The sequence below is a fragment of the Gadus macrocephalus genome, chromosome 11, assembly GCF_031168955.1.
Source record: "Gadus macrocephalus chromosome 11, ASM3116895v1".
Taxonomy (NCBI): Eukaryota; Metazoa; Chordata; class Actinopteri; order Gadiformes; family Gadidae; genus Gadus; species Gadus macrocephalus.
In genome coordinates, this window is record NC_082392.1 from 15,326,197 (window position 1) to 15,350,965 (window position 24,769).

General features: G+C 43.6%; 2 protein-coding genes across 5 annotated transcripts in view; one reads left to right on the forward strand and one right to left on the reverse strand.

Annotated features, from left to right (window-relative positions):
- usp45 (ubiquitin specific peptidase 45) overlaps positions 1–22,709 on the reverse strand; it is a 30,535-nt gene extending 7,826 nt beyond the window's left edge. The window contains exons 1-9 of one of the 4 annotated variants that reach the window (XR_009528024.1): positions 22,433–22,709; positions 21,905–22,013; positions 21,139–21,308; positions 20,873–20,973; positions 19,979–20,079; positions 11,381–11,532; positions 7,131–7,226; positions 6,005–6,135; positions 742–829 (exon numbers count right to left, since the gene is read on the reverse strand). Coding sequence is in view for 3 of the 4 variants with exons in the window: in XM_060064842.1 (XP_059920825.1) it covers positions 742–829; positions 6,005–6,135; positions 7,131–7,226; positions 11,381–11,532; positions 19,979–20,079; positions 20,873–20,973; positions 21,139–21,308; positions 21,905–22,007 (942 nt within the window). In the remaining variant the exon portion in view is untranslated. The remainder of the gene's footprint in view (positions 1–741; positions 830–6,004; positions 6,136–7,130; positions 7,227–11,380; positions 11,533–19,978; positions 20,080–20,872; positions 20,974–21,138; positions 21,309–21,904; positions 22,014–22,432) is intronic. The other 3 variants (XM_060064842.1, XM_060064843.1, XM_060064841.1) reach the window with 3 other exon arrangements.
- Positions 22,710–22,915: 206 nt separating this feature from the next.
- On the forward strand, positions 22,916–24,476 carry tstd3 (thiosulfate sulfurtransferase like domain containing 3). Its single transcript, XM_060064847.1, has 4 exons — positions 22,916–23,209; positions 23,317–23,490; positions 23,712–23,871; positions 24,134–24,476. The coding sequence occupies exons 1-4, from the start codon at positions 23,074–23,076 to the stop codon at positions 24,195–24,197; spliced, it is 534 nt and encodes a 177-aa protein (XP_059920830.1). The 5' UTR covers positions 22,916–23,073; the 3' UTR covers positions 24,198–24,476.
- Positions 24,477–24,769: the final 293 nt, after the last annotated feature.

The window sequence follows — 24,769 nt, forward strand, 5'->3', positions numbered from 1 at the left end:
GGGGGAGGGGGTGAGGGCGGGCGCCTCCAGCACAATGGAAGCGGCCCTGCAGCTGTGGGTTTCCCAAGAACACACAATGGTGCCGCTTGCACCACTTGCACGTCCCCTAAGTGGCACAACTGTCAGCGTTCACAAGTTTTAATTTGTCTGCGGCCGGGCACCCCCCCCGCCCCCATCCCCCCCCCCCCCCAAGGCACCGGGCTGACCATGCACACACCCGCCGACTTCCCATCCCGGGTTCACCCAGCCGCTGGTGGGGCCACAGAGGCCAGCTTTGCCCCTCAAAAGGAGCCCTCTGGGGGGTCCCTGGTCGGCTGGCTCACGGAGGGGCGGGGGGGGGGGGGGTGAGGAAGGGTTGAGGGGTGACCAAGGGGCAGGGTTTTGCACACTTGCCAAAAACTCACAGAAGAAAAAAGAAAACCTGGTACCAGGAGGGGAACACATGAAAACATGCTGGTTGAGAATGAAGGCGTATGACTGTGACTGTGTGTCTGTGGGTGTGTGTGACTGTGTGTGTGTGTGTGACTGTGTGACTGTGTGACTGTGTGTGTGTGACTGTGTGTGTGACTGTGTGTGTGTGTCTGTGTGAGACTGTGTGTCTGTGTGTGTGTGTCTGTGTGTGAGACTGTGTGACTGTGTGTGTGACTGTGTGTGTGACTGTGTGTGTGACTGTGTGTGTGTGTGTGTGTGTGTGTGTGTGTGTGTGTGTGTGTGTGTGTGTGTGTGTGTTTGTGTGTGTACCTTGGTCTCCTCTACTCGTATAGAGTCCAGTAGATAGTGCAGGAGCTCCTGGCTGTCCTGCTGCTGATAGCCCTTGAAGCGTGGAGCCCTGCATAGAACAATAACACACTTAAAAGCCGGGCAAGCAGGAGGCCATGAAACTACAGGACAAAAAATAACACATAAACAATATATAAAAAATGTTACGTTCATGACAAATGGATGATAGAAAACAAGGTTCTGACAGAGACAAATCGCCAGACTAATGAGTAAGTGCGGAGCCTTCCACCTACGACCTCCACTTAATGAACAGAGAGAAAGCACACACACACACACACAAGGAAATCAAGCTGCATGCACAGAATGGTACAACAGGGTTAGAAAAGGCTATCATGCCACCCGCCAGGGGTGGACTGCCCGTCTTGTCAGCCTTGCGGTGCTCACACATCAGACACTCTGAAGCCCTGAGATTCCAGCCAGGTACTGAATGTCTCGCACACAGACATCAACAGTAGTGTAGGAAAACAGCGATTTAATAAAAATAAATCAATATTAAAGTCAAAATGTCCCTTGGGACGTGATTTCCTATAGGATCCCATTATATTCAGAATGTTGCTGTGCTGTTGGTTATCCAAGGTCCGGCCTCCATGTTACCTACTCTTGATCCTAGTTAATCCCCAAGTAAAATTACTCAACGGTTAATTGCGGTCATGTCAAAATGACACCTGATCAACCACTATCCTTGACATGAACCCCCAGCCTAATCAAGCGGACTGCAGTCTCCTTGGCTGTCCATGGTGGACAGATGTGGGGGGCAGATGTTGGGGGCAGATGGGGCCATTACGGCTGTAGCCACGAAAACCTGTTGGCCAGTGTCATCCACATAACAGGAGAACCGGTTGGGCTGACAGGCCCGACCCTTACAGAGGAGGCATGCCACTGGTTGGTGATGCCTTCAGTTAACACAGAGATTGCGCTGGAAGATTTATAGATGGTACAAAAATCCAACCATCTTCAGACAGAGCCTCACCCACCAACCAACAATGTGATTGATCTACTCATTTCATACCAAATACCTGTTATGAGGTGGTTGTACGTGTACTAACTTACAAATGTTTTTATTTCATAGTGACTCTTACATTCTTTGTATGCATTTGCACTCACTAGATTTATCGTGTTCATTTTGTGGGTGCATATATTCAGCGCTTTTCACAACACCCAAGGCACTTTACATACCATGGGTGTGTGTGCTTGTCAATCCACCTCATCCAACACCATTTAAAGAGCTGACACAAAACCGAGTATCCATTATAATCCAAGCCTTGTAAAAAGCCTGTCGATGCTAAACCTGCGTTCATAAGACTGGTGCATTCTCAATAGGCTGTTTACAAGGTCACTGGTAGAATTTCACGATCGTTGTTTCTAGTATCATTGTTGACACGCTGAGGGTCAGGAGGTCATCAAGTCGTTAAGCGAGCAAACGTCTCCTTCTCCTCACTCAACTCATTCCATTTAAAATGAGAGCATGCAGAGGAATGTCTCCTTAGACTAAGTTATGGATTATTTTATGCGTTATGCGGTGGGAGATGCATGTTCGGTTTATTTCCCTAGTGTTGCTTTCTTGTTATATTATTATGAATTCATAAGCACAAAAAGAAACACAAAATGAGTCTTTGAGTCTAGAGAACCGCTATGGTCTGTGCACACCATTGCATGGCTCATGTCTGAGGCTGGTACAACATTTGACATAGCCTCTGCATAGGCCAGTGGCAAGCGAAGTGCAGAGAGAACCAAATCCCGGACAAAGAGACAAAGAGAAGGAGCGAGAGAAGCTGAAGTGGGGCTGCTGGGAACGGAGCAGTCTGGAAGCTCATCCCAGTGGAAGGGCAGAAGCAGAAGGGCCCTGTAGCACTGTTCCCAATCTGGCCCCGGCCAACACAAACAGCTGCGCTGCTAACACAATTAATAGCCGGATGAGTTAGTACCAGACACAAGGTAACAACCCCCCGCCCCCCCGCCAACCTCCAGCTCCCCAAACACACAAACACACACACACACGCACACTTTCAGCCCATGCAAAGATCACAATAATTAGTGTGACAATCACTACTGATGTGATGGATACTGGCAAACATTGACAGACAAACTACTGCTTTACCGATTTTACTGCTTTACCAGTCCTTTTTACCTTTTATAGATTCAATGAATGCGATTCATCCTAAGTTTTCAAGATCATGGGTAAGGATTGGAAATCTAGTCATAAAAAGGTAACATTTTCTCTCTGCCAAACTGTTTCACACGAAAACAAAGAGCCACCAAGCGATCCTCTGAACATCCTCCAAATGTCACATCTCGCATGGCAAAGAGCCATTAAGGAAAATATTGGGCAATTTCAGCACTGAAGGTCTTCAATGGAAGCTCCAACAGTTTATTGTTAGCAATAACATCATAATTTGTTTCTCTTTGAAGCACAAAACTAAACGGAATGGCCAACAAGACCAATGGCATCGGCTTGTTGATATAAAAGAAACACCAACACACAAACAGATGTATTAATTTGAAATATTATTGAATGATTAAATTATATGGAAGCCATTGACCACAGCACAGGCAGCGTTCGTTATCGAGTGTGTGCTACAGGAAATGTGCAGGCTTTAGCGCTCAACCTGAAGTAGGAGAAGCCCTTCAAACTGTGTGCGGTATGTAAGCCTATTTTTCCTATATTTTTGTCGATGTATGCTCTCTTGGTCTATACAGTGTGAATACGAATAATTATTTCATCCATTGTGCTACTTTATTTGCAAAGGTTTCCTGGTGCTTGGCAAAAGGGAAGGTTTCTCATGAAAGATGTGGATATATTAAGCCTCTACAAAAACACACTGCAATGAAGGAAAGAGAATGGACGTCCTTCTCTGTAGCTTAAGTAAGAAAAGGAAAGCATAGACGAAAGTGGGGGTAGAGAAAAATGTGTTGGCCCCCTTATGCATGTAATGGAGCATCGAAGAGATGCATACGAGAAGGACAAGTTGTTTTCACTATTCAATAGACCATCATTTCGCCAGACCCTTTCTCCCTCATGCCACAACTTAATAGACTTCAGTCTCCTCATTTGACTGAAGTCAAATGAGGTCTGGGTACAAGCTGGGACCCTCTCTGGCACCAGAGATTGTGTTGGTGCTGACCATACCAACCACTGGGCTTGGCATGGGTCCGAGTCCAGACCAGTCCAGCTGGCATGGAGCGAGAGGGAAAGAGAAAGAGGCCTGGCATGACCCATGGCAGCATGCAGTGGGTACCCAGCTGGTCGTGGGGGAATACATGATGTGCGTTTACTCTACATGTGAATGCAAATGCACTAAAACATGTTCACATGCTGTCACACACAGACACCCCCACCGATTCAGACCCGCACGCACACACACATGCCCTCACACAGACACACACACACACGTTCGTGGACAAACAGCTCAAACTAATGCATTCCAGCACAAACAAATGTGCGCACAAACACACACACACACGAAAAAGGAAAACCATCCAAGGTCAGCGTGTGGGAGAGAATAGGTCCCCCAATACAACAGTAACTCTCGACCCATCTCATGAAGTGGGCATCGCAGGTCAGGGCTGGACTGTGTGTGCCATGGAGGCACATCGCTGATCGGAGGTGGAGACCGTCTTCAAGCAAACCGTGAATGAATGGAACGCTAAACACGTTTTTTACATTGCAGTTACTGCAAACATGATGAGGCAGCCCTGACTCAACGATCATGATCATACTGTACATTTATTAATGATAACCGTTTACAATTTTTCATGGCAGGCTTGATTAATTTTGAGGCACTTTTGAGATATGTGTATATGTCATGTATTCCCGTGTTTCGAAGTGGTTGCCTATTTACTCTTGAACATCAAGCAATCCCATTCATGGCTGTCCTTGAAGAATCGTGTTTGCCTAAGAATTGCTGGTAATGAGTTCTCAAGACTTGTATGCATTCAAATGCATGCAAGCGGAAAGGAAGAAAATAAAGCATGTGTGTACGTGAGTGAACCACGCCTTCCATCTGCATGCATGACTGAGTGCAGTGTGCGCCGCAGGCTGTGGTGGTAGCAGGTGAGGTGGTAGCTGTAGAACACACACACACACACACACACACACACACACACACACACACACACACACACACACACACACACACACACACACACACACACACACACACACACACACACACACACACACACACACACACACACACACACACACACACACACAGGAGTTGCAGCCGATGACTCAAATCAAAGCCGCGTTAAGAGATGAAGCCAGTCGTCCCGACAGCCAAGAGTGGGATCCAGCGACCTGCACTACTGCACAGCGCAGGTTCCATGCTCAGATAAACACATGCAAACCAAACCAGCAGTGCACCACGTTCAGACAGGAAGCCAACCAGCCAAGCAACGCAATGCACTTTGTTCATGAAAGGGAGCCAGCCGGGTTGTCAGCCTGTAGCGGAACGGTTAGCACTCCGAGGCGGGCCGGCGTTTCTGCCTGTCACTGCGCCGCACAGAGCCTGCCGGAGATCAATCATGACACAGGTGGTGCAGCGTGGAGGTGGAGGTGGACCAAACGGTGGAAGAAAACAAACGACTAGCTGCATCCATTTGTGTGGCGCGTTAACGTTGCGGTGCGCTAACGTTGCGTGGTAGCTAGTGGTGCGTTAACGTTGCGGTGTGTTTACGTGTGCGTTGGTCCACGGCTTTGTGTCGCGAGAGGAGGACCAAGAGGGGGGCTGGCCCAGGTGCTAGGTGGGCTGCCTTGCTGCTGGTTAGAGTGGACACCAAACGGGCATGTAAGCTGCTGCCGCATGGATGAAGGCCTGCGGGATCATCCGTTTGAGGCAACCCCACCATTACCCCTTGTATACAGAGCAGCATGTGTCTCGCTTCATAACGGGTTATTTACTGTCCAGGGAAAACCACAAAAAAAAGAACAATTATGCCCGTTAGTGAATTTGTTATTTCATGATTGTTTTTGCCTTTTACAGGCTAGCTTCTTCCATTATTGGGGATCTTAAAATGGTATTTTGTGTCCTCCCTCCAGTGATGAAATCATGACACGCGTCATTGATATGAGACAGCCTGTCCGATTATAAAAAATGAATGCACACGCTTGGGACATTATTCACCAATCAGAATCAAGCATTCAACAATGCTGCAATACAACTAATATGACGAGGCAGGCCTTGTGTGACATGAAGAAGGTTGCACGTGGCACCATGGGACTTACTTCTGGCACAGCTGGTTGAAGAGGATCTTGGGGCTGATCGGACCTTTCCCGGGCTCCTTCATGGTGTGAAGGAAGAGGAACATGGCCGACGTCAAGGGCTCTGGGCTGGGCAGCGTTACCGTCAGCAAACTCTGGAAACAATTGAAATACAAAAACTGGAAAATTATGATATACTTTATATTTCAAGGAAGTTACGTTGACATACAACATGTCATGTGGTTATTCATCACACCTTGGTTAATCTTGTTTGCATAGCAATATTAATCATAGAAGTAGATGCCGAATCTGCAAATATTTATTATTTATCTGAATGCAACCGGTCATAATAAAGCTTTCAGGGTTACAAACATCTAAACGTGGAAAAATAGAATAACAGGCAAAACTACCGGTAGGGGTGCAACGGATCACACAACTCACGATTCGGATCGTGTCACGGTTTTTGAGTCACGGGTCGGATCAATTTCGGATCAACAACAACAAAAAAAGATAACCAGACAATTCGAATTTAAACAAAATCTTGAAATGTGTAAAAACAAAATAAAGTGAAAAATTAGGTATTAATCCTTAAATCCTTAAATATTAAAAATAAAACATGACAGAAACTGTATTTGGCTACGATACTTGATAAGGAACATCAACGAACACCACTAACCACTCGGTGAGTTGCACATTTCTGAAAACAAACGTTTAGGGTTGTTTCAAGGACAGGTTTGTGAATGCCCGAAGCAAGCCATTCTGAAGCAGGCAGGGGCGAATCGAAATGAGCAAAATATCTGAGACAGGACCAATAGTCAACATTTCGGTGTGTCAACCACTATATTTCATCCTAGACAAACCAGAACGGGGGCTCAATGTGCCAAATACCGGAATTGTCCTTTAAACATGCGCTGATCACGTAAACGCACAACTTTCTTTCTTCTTTTTTTTTTTTTTTAATCAGCCGATCCGCGGATCACTTGCGTCCCGAACCGTGAGGGTTGATCTGTACGGATCCCGGCTAACCCGTGAACTGTTGCACCACTAGCAACCAGGGTATATTTTTATGATATCTTGCTAGCGCTGGCTGGTAAGGAAGGCTAAATGGGATGGTAGATTAGGTTTCACTGCCTCGGAGTGTGTACTGTACCAGGTTGCTCTCTGCAGGGGGGCAGATCCTCATTTTGTAGCCCTTCTCCTTCAGTTCTTGGATAAGGTCGATGAGCATGTGGGTCTGGGACAAGTTCTAAGGACAAGGGACAGCATTGAGTTAGTCACAATGGATTGTTTTCGTGTTGATTGCAAAATAAAATTATCAATTATAAAGCAATTATAAATAGTTCAGGACAAATGTATCGTAAGCAAACACAAGTAGAAGTCCTCTGTTGTGCAAGCATGATCAGATATAATGCCCCAAACCAATAATTTAATAAATAACAATAATGACAATCAACTAGAAACTGCATTTCCTGTAGAAAATGCGGTGAGTGCTGTAGTACAAAGTGAGGTAAAAAAGATTGGGCGGGAAAAACCGCCCACTCTGGCATCACTGCCTGAGCATCCTCATAAAGTAGCCCAATCCGGAGGGAAAAATTGCCCAATCTGGCAACACTGCTAAAAGTCTTCACGCTCCAGCGTCAACGTAAATTAATGAGACCAACCGAAAACGAAGCCGGTATGAAACTAAAACTGTGATTCTGAATAAAGTATAAATTATATCGAAATTCTTTTTGGATATTATTGAAGATACAAGTGTGTAGATTTGTTAAATGGTTTGAACGAAGGTATACGGTTGAAAAATGATTGAGTTACGATGCCTTAAAGGTCCCATGACATGAAAATCTCATTTTGGGAGGTTTTCTAACATAAATATGAGTTCCCCTAGCCTGCCTATGGTCCCCCAGTGGCTAAAACTTGCGTTTGGTGTAAAACTAGCACTAGCTGTTCTGCTCGCCTTTGAAAAAACGGAGGCTCAAGCGCGCTGATTTGGAATGTCTGTGCTCATGACGTCATCAGGAATCTCAGCTCCTCCCCTTACTCTGCCTGGCCCGCCCAGAGACGTTGGCCCGCCAATGAGACTCGACCGTGCGAGCGCCACATGTGTGTGTGTGAATACACACACTGTAACGCAAGTGTTTCTTGTCGGTTCTTTGACGTGTCTTGTATTTCCACAACGAGACTGTCGTGGGGGTTATCTAAGCCATGGTTGAGAAGGAATTGGGGGAAAGGAACTTTGGTTTGACTCGCTGAAGTACATGAACTGCGACATGCCGCCGGTTGCCGCGAGGCACCATCGCCCGGCAGCGGGCAGCCGGCCGCAGACCTCCTCCATGTCGTGGTTCATGTTCTTGAGGGAGTCAAAGCCAAAGTTCCTTCCCCCCAATTCATTCTCAACCTTGGCTGAGATAACCCCCAATACGAGTCTCGTTGTAGAAATACCAGATACGAGAGTCCGACGTGTTATGCGCCATCACCCCAACAGCAGAACGGTTATCCAAATAACAAGGAAGTGTACAACACTTGCGTTACAGTCCTGGAGCTCTATATCTAAATAATATATAATACATAGATATCTATATCATATAACATATTGTGTGCGCCTCCAGACGATATTATGAATCACAAACGACTTTGTCGGGTTCTGCGACGTCTCTGGTTCTTCCACTTTCACATCAACCTGAAGTCGACTGAACCGCGCGCTGCCCGCTGCCGGGCGATGGTGCCTCGCGGCAACCGGCGGCATGTCGCAGTTCATGTACTTCAGCGAGTCAAACCAAAGTTCCTTTCCCCCCAATTCCTTCTCAACCATGGTTCAGATAACCCCCACGACAGTCTCGTTGTGGAAATACAAGACACGTCAAAGAACCGACAAGAAACACTTGCGTTACAGTGTGTGTATTCACATTGATGTGGACGTTGAAGAACCAGGAACGTCGGAGAACCCAACGCGGTCGTTTGAGATTCATAATATCGGCTCACACAGCTTTTGGCCGTGATAATATATAGATATCTGTGTAGGCTATATGATAATATTTAGATATAGAGCTCCAGGACTCCCGTGTGTTCTAGAATATTTACAGAACACGGCTAAAGGCTGTGTGCGCCTCGCCATTGCGATACATCCACTGTAAACAGAGCGCATGGTGGCTGCAAGCTGCTCAGGGCCACACCCCCACCCTCCTCCTTGACACGCCCACCGAAACAGCGCATTTGGGGGAAGCTCAATGTGCGACTGGCTCGGAGTGGCTGTAACTCTGCACCACGGCTGAATTTAGGGAACGTCTTTGAATACTGTGTTAGTTGCCCACTAATACCTATATTAAAGAATACATAAAATAGCATGTCATGGGACCTTTAAGAAATAGGAGTGTCAGAATGGGCAGACATCTTCAATGAAAACAGATGAAAACAAAGCCAGTATGAAACTAAAACTGTGATTCTGAAGAAAGTTTAAATGATATCAAAATCCGTCTAGGTATTATTGAAGATACAAGGGTGTAGATTTGTTAAATGATTTGAACAAAGATAAACGATTGATTTAGTTACGTCTTAAACAGTTGAAGTACCATAGGACGGCTCTGCCATCCTCCCATTGACACCCATGTTAAAAAATATATAGTATTTTAAAAGTAGAATATGTTAAAAAGTATAAAATATTTAATAATTATAAAAAGAAGCGAGCGATACCAAGCTATTCTGAACATTTTAAATCTCTAGGTGAAAAATTGAGGAAGGAGATAGGTCCCAAATGTGTAGAGAATAATAAAGAGGAAATAAAGAATAAAACCTGAGAAGAACAATAGTTTAGTGCTGCATGCAGCACTCACCTAAATAGAAAATGCATTTCCTGCAGAGAATGCGATGAGTGCTGTAGAAAGTGAGGTTTAAAATATTTTTAATGAAGCCACATAGATTAAGACATTAAGAAACGTTAAATGGCTTATATCATGTGAAGGGATTTGAACAGAGTTCAAAAGTCTAAATTGAGTAAACAAACATGCACACCATTTACATTTTTTTAAATGGTTTTAAAAAAATAAATTGACAGCTGAATGAAAAACGCAAAGCATTGCTAAAAAATGCAGAAATGTAAAAGGAATTGAACTGAAGAATCTGAAATAGCTGAAATTGTATGTACTCGCCTTCTGCTCAGTTGTCAAATTAGGCGGTAAAATCGCCCAATCTGACAACGCTGCCTGAACGTTGTAAAAAGTAGTCCAATTGAGCGAGAAAAACTGCCCAATCTGGCAACACTGACTTCCCGTCCTCACGCTCTAGCCTCAGCGTAAATCAATGAGACCAACTGAAAACAAGCCGACATGGAACTTAAACTGTGATTTTGTGATTACCTCTAAAGGAGGCCTTCAAATGAATGTGGATGCAAGTGTTAGAGATGTGAATGGAGTATCCTTGGTAGGGGTTTAGACCCAAGCAGCCATTGTCCCTTCATGTTACACAAGCATTTTCTTCCTTCCCTTCAAGCGATGTTTGTTTTTGTCACATATTGGCGGACAGTTTCTTTGGAAAACCCACAATGCGAGACGTCGTTTTAAATGAGAGCAATAAATAAATAAGACCCTTCTACAAAGGGAATTATTGAGTGTCGTTTTTGAGGGAGACGGTACAATGACACAGAGAGACAGGTCAAACTATGTATAAAGTATGCTCACAGGAAATACAATCAAGAAGAAGACCTTGAACAAAATGGTGGGAAAAAACACCACATTGTTGCAAGCAAAGCATGCCGCCAGCACAACACAACCAGTGGGTGAATAGTGGATCCATGCTATGTGAATTCCCTGTGCGTCCAATGAGGGCCACTCGTATGTGGGCAGGTGAATGGCCTTGTTCTCAATAACTGCATCAGACACTGACTACCCAATACAACCATCATGAGTTTGAGCAGAAGTATCAGCTCTCTAGAAGATAATCATGGTCGGGTTTCAGGCACCATTCATAATTTTTTCCAAAATGTGCATTTAAAGTTTTTACAGCTACACACGTCTCATTAATAAGTGTGACAAGCAAAGTAATGTTAACAAACAACAGGACCGCCTTTTTGGAAATCATTGGAAGTCCGAAGGGACTTTTTGTGCTGAGCACACACTAAACAGGTAAATGCATGAGGATAATTTGTTCGTGACAAATGTCGTTTTTTAATCAAGTCACGTATTTGATTGCGGGTTCACCTTTACAATTTTCATCAGTTCCGGGTTTAAAAATCAGGACTGGGTTGTTGAGGAGTGTAAATCGATTAGTGTGTGGTGTGCATTGTTGGCAACATTAATCTGGTGGTAAAGATCAATGTATCGATATGATTCATTGTTTGAATAATGCCCAGAAAGTACCCTAGGCACAACCCTAGAATCAACAGCCGAATGCTGCCCCTGTAGCACCGACCTGCATTACGGCATTGAAGAAGCAGGTGTTTCCCAGGTTATTGATGCCTTTCACAGCAGCCAGCGTGCTATTGAAGGCGCTGCTCTTCCCTCTGGCGGGATCAACATGGTCAGCAGCCTCCTCACGCAGCTTCAGGATCTTAGGAGGTGTGCCTGAATGAAGGAAGGAAATAACAGTTTCGTTTTAAGGAGTGACAATAATCTGAATACGATTTTTTGCTATTTTTACTGAGAGAAAGGTTTTTTTAAAACTGATACGCATTTCCATTTTTTTTATTAAATCATATGCGTAACAGAGAGAGATTACGAGATTAAACATTATTCCAGAGACGACAGCCTTTAAACCTAAGGACAGCGCTAACTATTAGCCTCTGCTCTGTCAGCCTGTACAGTGTTATGGATTCTTGTTTTGAGGAAACTAGCGTAAGTTCTTGTTCCCTAATAAAGAGAGCCAACCTACTTTCTGTGTATTCTGCGTATACGGTCAAATATTATAAACAAACCCTTAAAAAAAGGAAAGAAATAAAAAGTGAAAACGTAAAAATAAGCTTCAAACACTGCACAACAACATTTCTGTGAAAAAATGTATCCCTCTTAGAAAAAAATAGTTTACATAAAAGGCTGTTCGGATAAGGCTGTGTAACAAGAAAACCAAAACATTCAAACTCTCACAGAAAGGCAATGTGAACCGCAGCATTCCTTTAAATCAGAGTTAGACTATGGCTGTTGTGGCCTTCATCAGGCCGCAGACCCTAGCTTCATGACCAGGTCTCAAAGAGGTGTTGCTTGGTGTCAGATGTGCACTCCCTGTGGAGGCTGAGGCTGGGGGCCAGGGAGCAGCTAACTTTGGAGATGGAGGCCCAGAGCGGGGGGGAATAGGCAGAGGCTGAAGGGCTGCGAGAGTGTGGTGCTGTGGTGGCAGCTGGACAGAGAGCTAGGTCATCTGGGAGAGCAGATGACAGCTGGAGGAATCTCTGCTGCTCGGCAGGGAGGGGCAGAGGTTGTAGTGGTGGATGAGAAGAGGACTCTCTGGAGCCAGCTGTTACTCCTGAGCCCCACGTGAAACTAACCCCAAAGCAGCTAACTGAACTACTGATGGACTGAAACAGGGAAGCGATGGTAGATCATTATTTAAGCCACTGTCAAGGTTAGCCAAGTGTTATACTTGCACAGCTGTAACTACACTTCATTCATTAGGTGTGCGGTTAGGAATAGTATTCATATTAATTATAGCCATTACAAAATCAGTGATTGGATTATTATAGCGAACACCATGAGCCAATATTGGCAAGTACTTTAATGGATGGATATAGCCACGTTAAAATGACTAATCTATTTATTTAATCTGTCCAAATCAACAAGTTAATTCAACAAAAACATTGGCTAATCCATATACCATCTTTATAGTAAAGTATAGATAGTTTAAAAAGTGGACAATAACTACTTTGAAATAATCACATGTACACCGCCACTCAACTGAATCAACACGTCTCCTCCAAATCTAATCTACTGCATAACTAGCCAACCACAAGCACCATAGCTGCACTGTGAACAAGCTTGCCTTGGGTATGCAAACAAGGCATGGTCTGAGCCATGCAAATAAACGATTAACAAATTCACCCGGCTCATCCCTTCTAATTGAATTCTCATCAGGCCGGCTAGTCAAGGGAGAGACAAGTGGTGTTCCGTCACATTAGGCATTAATGAGCAAAACAAGTGAGAAGACCCAAGGCTGTAGGGAGATTAAGGAGACAGCACCCATCTCCCCTTTGCTCCCAACTCAGAATGCTACATTTTACACTACTTAGCATGTCTTTCATGCTCCAAGAGACTGCAAGCTGCCTAATGCGTGCTCACACCCATCCACATCTTCACCTAGAAACACTAGCCTAGCTTCGGTAGCGTTAACAAATGATATGCTAATATTATGTTAATGATATGTTAATGATATGATAATACCAGAAGGTTTACAATAATAACTACCTGATTACAATGACCAGGTGGGCACCTTTAATGCGTTACTTTCATAGTTTGTGTTTAAGAGAAGGAACTAGCATTACATACTATGTCCCCATAGCATTGTAGTATTACTATTGTAAAGTACTTGATTTACATCCATGATTACATTTGAGCTTGAATTTCATCTATTTATTTCCCTTCTTAGGAACATCCTTGGTAGCTATATTCAATGCTGTATAATAACTGCATAGTTAGTAATTGTTGATGTCTTTGTTGTTTCATGGCATGTTAATGCAATAATATAGATGTCAGATGTATTTATTCAAACTTTTGCCTATAAAACAAATACTTTCTGAAAGACAAAATAATAATTTAAGAAATATTGATAAAAAGTAAATCCTACACACTCCACACCCTCTTGTGCTTTCCTTGCACCCAATGTTTTACCATTAATACTACCATTATAACCATCATATTAATACCTAGTAGCATCTCCTCAATGGGTCTCTTCACCATCATCATAATTTTTGGACAGTGTGACAAGCACAAAAGTATGTACGGCAGAGTTTCATTTCTGAATGTATATAAGCACTCCCTCATTTCCGTACACATTTAACCGAACCCGAGTACTTCTTAATGTGGAAAGGGATGTGTTTAATGGGGTTCAGCCCAGCAACACTTCAAGTCCATCAACCTTTCAAGAGGGCAGGTTGGCTGTTTGCTCCCAACCCTGGAACCTTTCAGTCCCTCCACTGCTGGTAGGGTGAACCCAACACATAAAGCCATCATAATCTGCAATGTAACCCTCGTTTGCCTTTAACGTTAAAATGGCATTGACCTTTGCATGTTTTCCTTGAAATCAAGAAACCAGCCCTCATTTACAAGACATTGCACTAGAATCACCATTACTTTATCAGCAGCTCAAATCCCGTACTGGCCTTTCTATTTTGAGCCTTTTCTTCTTCCTCAAGGCGGACAAGACCTTAACAAAGTGCGTGCGTGCAATCTCACACACACACACACACACACACACACACACACACACACACACACACACACACACACACACACACACACACACACACACACACACACACACACACACACACACACACACACACACACACGGATTGGAAAGTGAATGCATTTAATTTGTAGATTTGTTTTCCTTTGTCAAACACCTAACCATTAACACAATTAATTAATCAATCAATTGTGTTTACTTACTTTAGTCAAGAATCATCCAAAAAAAATCTTTATAACCATGTTGCCTTTTCTGATGTTGCCAAGGCTATGTTGAGGCCATGTGTGATCCTTGAAATAAATAACACAATAACATTTTAAACAGCATTTCCAATATTTAAGTTAGTATACATCTTACATATACAGTATACATACATACAAGTATGGTTCATGAGCGTATTATTCAAGCTTGGAAATCTGGTTATTTTATAGACATGTATGAAGGTAGTGTCCTTGACCTTCTCACAAAATCTAAACTTTTTAAAGGTTCCATTCATTCACATGCATTTGTTGAACTAGGGGTTTTTAATTCTTCCAAGTCAATGTACTTTTTCTTCAGAACTACAGGGAAATATGGGGGTCGGCTTAGCTCTGGAGGTAGAGCAGTTGTCTTGTAACCCCCGTCGGTGTGCCATCGGTGTATTAACTGATGTAAGTCGCTTTGGATAAAAAAAAAAAACTTGCTTTTACCGGGGCACAATCGTTGCTACTACATAACCCTAAATATGGAGTGGTGCCAAACAGGAAATAGAAGTATATTGTAGTTGCAATACTATCCAGATTAGTCACGCATGTTCATGATCTGAAAAGGTGTAAGCATTTATCTATCCTCCTCCTACCATCTCACTCATGCATTCAATGCACGAGTTTTGCTCAATTACGCTCAAACATAAACTACAAGCCCAGCCTACTATTTGCATTTCTAATTATCGACTACCGACCGTATTGGGGACAGGCTTCTATTATTTTACACACATTTTTTACCACCATCAACAAATAATAGATTACTGTGCCCCACCACTACTTACAAAATCTCTCTGAATGTTTCTCTGACATCCCGAACAAGTCTTTCAATGCCGCCAACTTTAATCGACGGGGAACACGTCCCCTGGCAGGCCTTGTGCTCAATAACAGGACTGGGGGGGAAGGGGGGGGGGGGGGGTTCAGCTTGCTGGGATGACTGGCTGTTACGGCGGTCTATCCAGTGGTGCCAAAAGCATCTGGCTCACTACACTGGCAACATCTGGGGGCCGATGTCTATCTCTTGCCAGTGCCATCAGGGAGCAACCATATGTCAACACTCACACAATGCATCGAGAACAAGCAGCACAGAGGCCGCTGCATCCAGGCTCACAACACAAACTACTGCACTCGTGAGGAGGAATCGCATGACGGTGGGTTCACTTCTGGAGACTGTGGAGGGGAAGATCCAGATAGGCGGAAATGAAAGTGCAAAGGGTTGAGGCTAGGTTGAGTCTTATCCAGCCTAGAAACTGGAAGCTTGGAAAGGGGTCCAAAGGATTCTGAGTGGGATGGGGACGCCTATGGACACACTGTGCATCTGGGACCATCACCCAAGGTAAACATTACTCTGGGCAGCCATCTGGCCTCGGAGAAGGACACGGGGCAGAGAGGAGTGTGTTTGTGTATTTGTGTGTGCGCGTGTGTGTGGGTGTGTCAGTGTGGTGCCGTAACAAGCATAAGCATATGGAAACACAGATTTTTCCTCTCCCTGCAGCGTTCCAGGGCCAGGCAAATGTCAGCACGCCCTGCGTCCACCACCTGGCCCTCCTCGCTCAGCCACCCAATATGGGCTGAAGGGACACTGTGGAGCCTGTCCCTGGGGACCCGAGAAAGCATTCTGACACACATACATAAATACACACACACACACACACACACACACAAAATGGATAATAATAATTAAAGACTTCTGACGTGTTTCCCAGTGGAGCAGAGTCAGTTGGTGTGGCAGTGCATGGTGCATGATGTCCGCGTTCTCATTTACAGAGCAGCAGTTTGGAGAGCCGAGGCCAGCTCCCCGCATGCAGCACAGAGCATGCAGTCAAGAGGAAGGCCATGGATGTCTTAATAATTTGTTAATTTGTTGTGACCGTGGGGCATGAAAATCCTGTTTCCTTGCCATCTGAGGCCAAGAGATTCCGAGCGCAACGGCACCGCGATTGCACGTGCACCAGGCATGCACGGACCCTCGTGCTCACGCACGCACGCACACGCAAGGCTGCACAGAGCTCCCGCTGCCCACTAACTGGCCTACTTCTGTGTGCGGTGGTGGGGATAAAGACAAATTCACCCTTGATTACCTCTGTGAAAGCACCACCAGGGGACAGGCTTCTTAGTGACTGACAAACAGGCCCCGCTGACAGCCCACCCTCTGGTACAACCACTAGGACTAAGCTATCTGAAGAATTTGTTAGCGCATTAGTCACCATGGGCAATCTTTTCGAGAGCCAAATATGTCATACACAAAGCTTTTTCATTAGAAAGCTCATCTTCTTTAATGTGTCGTCATAGTGTCCTTGAGCACGACGCCTAACCCCCCTCACTGCTTCTGAGACGCTGGTTGACGCCGACATGAGTAGCCCTGTGGAACAAGGAAAAGCATAACATCCATAGCACTTAAGGCAGCCTTAGGGAGTGTTACATAGATGTGGCTCAATCCATTTAATTACACTACGAAACCATTATGATAAATAAGGATGTGTTCAAACAATGCCATAAGACAATAGCAAAATATACAATATCAAAGCAATTGAAGAACCCTATACAAACCCAAATTATTAAATATCTTATGACATAAAATACAGCCAAAAAGAACTTTAAATCAGGATGGACAAATTTTATAATATAACATTAAAATAAAACTAGAACTGCTACTTAGAAATAGGATTGCTTGTATGTTTAAATGAATGAACAGCTTCAAGGATGGGGCAAGGACACTCCTAATGTGAAACTCAATCCATGCAAAATATGATCGTTTCCTTTATAATACAGGAAACTTCACAATTTAGTACAAAACTAAAAATAATAATTTCATTAATAATTTATGAATTTTGGCAGGAAACCATTCCGGCTTCAAGTCTGATGTGTATTGCCAGACCAATAATATACTCAAAAAAATAACCTTCGAAACATCTCCGTTTTATAAAGTAAGCAAATATAGCCTTATTTTAATTTAGACACTTTTTTTAGAAAAAAGGATTCCGGTACTGATGAGAGCTTTTACCAGTAAACAGGTAAGAAAATTGGCAGAAGACCGCTATCGACAAGCCCCGATGCCTATTCAGACGCAATGCTTTCTTTGAGCTACACAAACACCCCAGCTGTGTTACATGCTGGAGCCTGGCTCCCAGGGGACAATTCACTTTCTACTGGGACTCCGGTACTTGAGCCGAGGCCTTGATGGTTACAGAGCATAGTAAATAGGTTTTCTTTCTTCCCTAAGCTGTTGTTGTGCCAAACTATTATGGATTCTGACAAATTCCCTGCTGTGGTTTCTTTGTGCTTGGGCAAAAAAGGAGAGCACGACAACAGCATGGGACTCAAACCTGGCCTTCAGCATGAAATGCAATTTCAAAAGTGCCTCGACATCGATGGTCCATTTTGCTACCACAATGGTCAGCCGCTTCTTCACCCAGTTCGCCGGCAGCGGCCGGTATGGTATAATCAAACAGCAGAAAAGGTGACTTTTGAGTGACTTAAAGTGGTATACAGGGTATGGCGTGGATAGTGACTGACTGGCCAAGCCAACAGACTGGCTCCATTGAGCAACCGGTTCTCTGTTGGCCTAACCTCCGGAATATCTGAACAATAGCGCTTATGGTTCATACAAAAACCTACAACGTCTTCAGCTATGGGGAATAATTATTTGCTTACGGCTTCAATGTTGCGGCAAGGTCACCGAGAATAAAGATTCTTGGGTGGAATAACAACCCCTCTTTATGTGCACGTAAATGGGAGTATGTGTTGTAAATTCTGCCATTTGAGCAACTAAACCCCCTCAACTTAAACCCGAATCTATAGGCCAGTTACAATTAATTCTACTGATATTCCAGTGATAAATTTAAATATTTTTCTGATGTCTGAAATAAAATAAAATAAAACAATATATTTCAAATATAAGTTAGATTTTTCACATGCCTACATGAATGCCTGTGCCTCTGTGTGTGTGCATGTTTGCACATTTATGAGTGTGTGTGTGTGTGTGTGTGTGTGTGTGTGTGTGTGTGTGTGTGTGTGTGTGTGTGTGTGTGTGTGTGTGTGTGTGTGTGTGTGTGTGTGTGTGTGTGTGTGGCACGTGTGTCAGCCTACTCCAGCTGTTAGTCTCCGGCCCCTTCTACTTGTTGAGAAACCGGAGCTCCCACAAGTGCAGCACACGGGCCCAGGGGTGGTGAGCCACACAGGAGAACAGAGAGAGGGACGGAGCAGAGGGAGGAAGGGGAAAGCAGACAGCGATGGAAGGCCAGAAAGCGACGAAGAGCTACAGAGCAGCGTGGCTGATCCCTGCCACAGCTGCTCTCGTTCTTCAGGGAACCCAGCCGCGAAGCGCCACACTCAAGCGCCTAATTCCTCTAATGAGTGCAGCCATGCAGAGAGGAAGAGAGGGGGGGGTGGGGGTCACGGCTACTATACCGCCTGGCTGTGCGACTGATAGGTGACCAAGACCTGGTCAGGCCTGGGACAGAACACCGTTTTCATCCAGAGAAAAAAAAAGACAGCAAGACACGGATGCATAATGAAGAGCGAGCACAGTGATCAGACCTAAGGGGGCTTGACATGCCGGGATAGACCAGAATGCCAGCACAAAAACAGGATAGAGAGCAGGGCCTTGGGTGGGCCTTGGGTGGCCAAGGGCATCTGCTAGATGACTGGCTGGGATGGGGTAGAGGGGGGGGGGGTTCAGGTGGCCATATTAAGGTAAAAAGCAGCAAGGCTGACAATACACCGCCAGGGTACTGTCAAAGTAGCTGCATATGGAAAAGAAACAAAATAAATGCAATCAAATCTTAAAGATTTGAGGGGCTTTTCTCCGATATTTTGTTGTGATACTGTAAAAGTATTCGGCTATATTGGGCCAAACAAAACATGATTTGAGAGACTTGTGAGTGTTGAACCATAAGCTCCTTCATTGTACTACAGGATACTAGTAGATACATACAGAACAATAAACATATAACACAATAGTCTCACACAATGCAAACCTGAGATGTCCCTAGAACACAACATTAGGGGCACAAGTGGAAAGAAAGGGGGGATTCGCTTTCCCCACCAGGGGGAGTATATCTGGTCAAAATGATATCTTAACTACAGCAGGGGTTCAATTATGACCAGGGTTATTATGACTTTCTCTTCAGTGTACATGGTTTATTTCAGCCTATATTTTTATGCATTTTCTGTTCATAAATACTTGTAATGACAATTGACAGATACCCATCTAATTGTAAATGATACATTATTCGATTTGAAGGTCTAATATTAATATTAAAAAATACTTAACTTACCTTGTGGATGGGTTTGACAAAAAAAAAGATTGGGTGCGTGATACAAAATGTATTGTGTGCGTGTATGAATGCCATCAAAAAACTATGCACAGTACCTGATGTTGCCTTGACAGAGTGCTTTTGTAGAAAGTCCAGGGTCTGAGCCAAAGCTTTCTTGTTACAGTGAGTGGAGAGCTCTTCGTTGCATTCAAAACACCTGTTTAAATGACGCAGCCCCAAACAAAGCCAGAGAGGTTCCCATCAGTCAAAGACAAAGGGGACATTTAAGATTAAACCAGCACTATCTACTTTTGCACTCATGAAACTGAATAAAAAGTTACAAAATAAAATCTACCAGCGGGCAGAGACTGAAGGGAAAATATGAAAATAAAGGCTAGCTTGCTGCCATTTATCATTTGGAAACCATATTCATGTGCCGATAATATGAATTAAGGAATTTCTTTGTTAGCGCCCAGATTGATCCCGGTGAACACAACGCTCATAAAACTCATAGTCTGATATTTATTACCACGGATAACTCTGGGATACCCGCGACTGATTCAGCCACAAGACATTTTCTACAGCTGTTTGGGCAGTCGACTCATCCACTAGCGACTTCACACAAAGTGAATAAAGTGACTTAAATAAACGCCAGTAAAACTTAAATACATTAACTTGTGTGTGAACATGACTTCTCCCTGAGACACTTCAGAATGATTTTCAATGGCAATGGTGGCAAAAAAAAAGACAAGTCAATGTCTCATGCTACTTCACAACATCATCAAACTGTTTATTTTGTTATTGTTTTGATTGAGAGCTGCCTAGTGGCAAAAAATGATGTACTATGCCTTTAATAAATAAAAAAATCCAGTGCCTGGTGGGTTGTATGGGAAAATGATAACCAGTATCAGCCTCTCTTAGTCTATGAATATCTGCCTTGGTCAATACATGTCATGTTGGTTCATCCCTAAAATCTTTCAGATCAAGTTTCAAGACAAGCTTCTTCTTACCAGGCCTTCCAGGTGCTGAGACTGATGGTGATGCAGTGGGACTCTGAGTGGAGAGCGTGGTGATGCTTGGTAGAGTGCTGGGTCTCTGACTGGTTACAGCCCTGAAGGTGAAATTAACAAAGTATGGAAAACAGATATACCACAATGAGTGCTGTGAATTTCAATAAAAAAAATAATTGCATTCATATTCTGTTTTGTCATTTCATACCTAGATTTACAATTGTACTCAATATATATATATTTTAGAAAGGAGCACCCTATTTTACCTGATATCCACACTTGAGGCAGACCAGGATGTCATGGGAACATGCAGGCTCCCCATCGATCAAGGCTCTCTCCCTGAGGCAGTCAGAGCACACTGACCACATGCTGGCGCTCACCATCTTCTTCACTGAGCTCAGGTCTACTGCCTTGCTCACATGCTGGCAGGTCAAACCTAAGGATCAGGTTAATTTAAAAAGATTTGAATAACATTTTTTTAACACTCACATTATCATTACACTGAACTTTTGTCACAAGGCAAGCCAAAGTTCTTAGTGAAGAAGGTTCCGGTAATGACGTATCGTATTATTGTCGGAACAAATCAGATGAAGAAAGGAACAAAAAAATGTGCAAGCAGTGCTTCAAAGAGATGAAAGGCACATAAGGCAACCTTGCAGAATGGCTGTTGTCTGCTGACAATAACCACAGACACAAACCAAACAGGTATGTTCTTTAGCAGAATTTCTCTTGAAAATAGTACTGCAATAACACCTACACTAACCAAAGTACTTTATCTCATCTTACATTCAAGTTTTTGAAGCAAATTAGTCCTCAATGCAATATGATGAATATAAGTTACAATAAAGACATGGCAGTATCACGAAGGGTATATTTGTTTTGCATAATGCTGCCTTTTATCCTGACAATGTATGAAACCCATCAATGTAAAAAAAATACATTCACAGTAATTCACGTCAGGCTCGTAGTACATTAAAGTTGCCACACGAAGTGGCATAAATATCACATTCAACACTTCTTGGCCGACCATACCGCTGACTTCATCCGATGAGTCCTCATCCCGAGGCTTCCTGGGTCGATTAGTCCGCTTCGTCATGTCGGCGGCTCTCAGGGAGAATGGGTCTTTTAGCCGCATCTGGAGCTGGGAGTATGAGGATTTATACATGATGCAATTCTACAACCAAAGACTCCTTCAGCCGCATCTGGAGCTGGGAGGATGAGGATTTATACTCGGGTCATTCTAGAACTAATACCACAGTCAAGAACCGTCAACAATATACAACTAAAACTAGCGAGATTCCAAATGGTTTGGTAAATGCATGTTTCATATCCTAATGTTGGTTGATGTGCAGCCGAGGGGTTGACAGTGGGCACTGGGCAGTGATCAAGGATGGTAAGTGATCTATGGAAGCTAGTAGGACATAGGGAGCAGGACACATGACACAAGGAAAGGCCTCATGTATCCGCATTAACTTCTGGAAAGCGGACAGGTATCGACTGTCCTAAGTCAAATATTGAATCCAACACATTTGTCATTGATAATACTCTTTGTCAACTCACCCCTTTACTCTTGCTCTGTCTTATGGGCCAATACAAGATAAGTATTTAGTTTCCAATACTTTCTTGCTAGTAGCCACACGCTAGCTCAAGGCTTGCCAGAGACAACCCACTGCGTTCATCAAGTGTTAACATTAAAATGCGGGTGTTTAGTTGGTGTATTCAGATGGTATCCTCACAAAAAGCTGTTTTATTGACCACACTTTGGTTGGTTCTGGAATTTACGACACTGTTCCGGACGGCTCGAGCTGGGGCCATCAACAGTCACGTGGTCCAGACTGTCAACATGTGACGCTATACGGTGGCCCGCTTTGCCTTTACAGCGAAAGTATCGCAATTTAATCGAGTACTTGTTTAGCCTAATAACAGCTACTGTCAAATCTTACGAATTCAATATCACTACGCAGTGTGTTATTACCAGCGCTATTATACTATTTGGTAGTACTGTGTAATCATCAAACTATAAACCTACATTGTAATAGCGAATGGATTTTTGCCCTTCATCTAACCGTAGTTCAACGCATGCGCATTAGGAATTTTATGTGACGCCTGATTCGGTGCAATAGTGTTGTTCACGTAAAGTCTTTGTAGTTTGAGGGAAAGCAGTACACATTTCTACACATATCTTATTTTTTATTGATTTCATGGCTCTCAGGGGTTGTTGGAGATACGCTGGTGTAATACCAAGGTTGTTGTTGTTGAACAGTGAGGGCGTTCATGTTGCCTGTCTCTCAACAAGACCACTGGGAAGCCTTCCTCACACTCGCTCCTCTATTTCAGGTAAATGTCCAAGGAAACGACTCAGACCGTTTGTAATGTGCTACCTGCTGTTGTCGTTTTTTAAACTGGGGTGGAATGTTTGACTGTCAACGTCTGTTTAACCCCAGATGTGCTGCCTACTAAATGGTCAATACGCAATTTGAGCTCCACAACAAACACAGATGTGAGCTACGATCAGCTCAAACAGGATCTTGCTGGTCGGACTGCTGTGGTCATAGATGTCCGGGAGCCGTGGGAGCTTAGGGAGTATGGCACCATCCCAGGGTCCATTAACGTTCCTCGTGAGTGTATATATTTATCAAACCAATTTATGATGCTCCTATTATTACATTCAGTTGTTTTGGTCCTAAGGAAGGTTGTTTCTAGGTAGGTGGGTAACGTTGGTGATTAACATGCTACTATAATTTACATTATCAGATCAATATAGGACGTGAAGCCTGTATAGATGTCTAGAAGTACTAAGGTCTGTTTTTTTTTATATGGGCTTCAATGTTCTCCACAGTGGCCCAAGTAGATGCCGCCCTCCAACTTAACCCTGAAGACTTCAAGGAGAGGTATGGAGGTGATATGCCAGAGCCGGCTGATAAGATCGTCTTCTCCTGCCTTGCTGGCATCAGGAGCAAGAAGGCGCTAAACACGGCCGCACTGCTGGGATACAAAGAGTAAGTGCAGTTTACTACGTGACTCAAATGCCAGCTTTATTGGAATCAAGGTCTAAACATTGACCCTTCGCACAGTCACTGGTAAATAGAGTTGACCCTATGGCAGGTGTATATATACACTCTGTAAAAGCTGAATACAATCAGATACAAATAAATAAAAAACACTCCCAAAATGGGAATTCACCCACGATCTCTAATAATCTCTTATGGTAAGAAAATATTAATAAATGATGTTCTAACTTCCTTTCTTTTATCTTTTCAGTGTTCTGCATTACCCTGGTGGATGGCAAGAATGGGCACAAAATGAGCAGCTTAAACCTAATTGATAGTGCGTGAACTGCAGTGCCATATGGCAATTTCCTTCACGCATCGCTCACCAATGTTAAGGTTTAACGTGACTATGAATGTCCGTGGCCAGGACTGTCCGGGCACTTCACGAATGCCTCATCTCAGTGACTAAATTCTGCTTAAAATGCCAAGAAAATCCTGTTTCAATATGACGGAATACACCACTCCGATCAGTCTATATGTTGGTGCCTCAATACTGAAAATGAAAGCGTATTTGGCAAAGTCATTATTTGCTTGCAATAAAGCAGTAACGCTTATTTGATTTAATAATTTATTATACATTTTTAAACAATCTGTACTGTCAGACCAGAGGGTTCATGATCGTCGTTGAAGCTTTCGACAATGCGAACTGCTAGCTCCTTTGTCTCATATTTATCTGTACTCAACACTCAAAAAAGCATTCATTCTTAACCAGCAACTGCCATTTTCAGAGAATCTATGCAAATGCCTATCGCTGTAGAATTGATCTGAAATCATTAAATGTGAAATTTTGATTCAGTATTTTGAGTTAACATATTATGAGTCCTATATTTAATTCTTAGCAAATTCC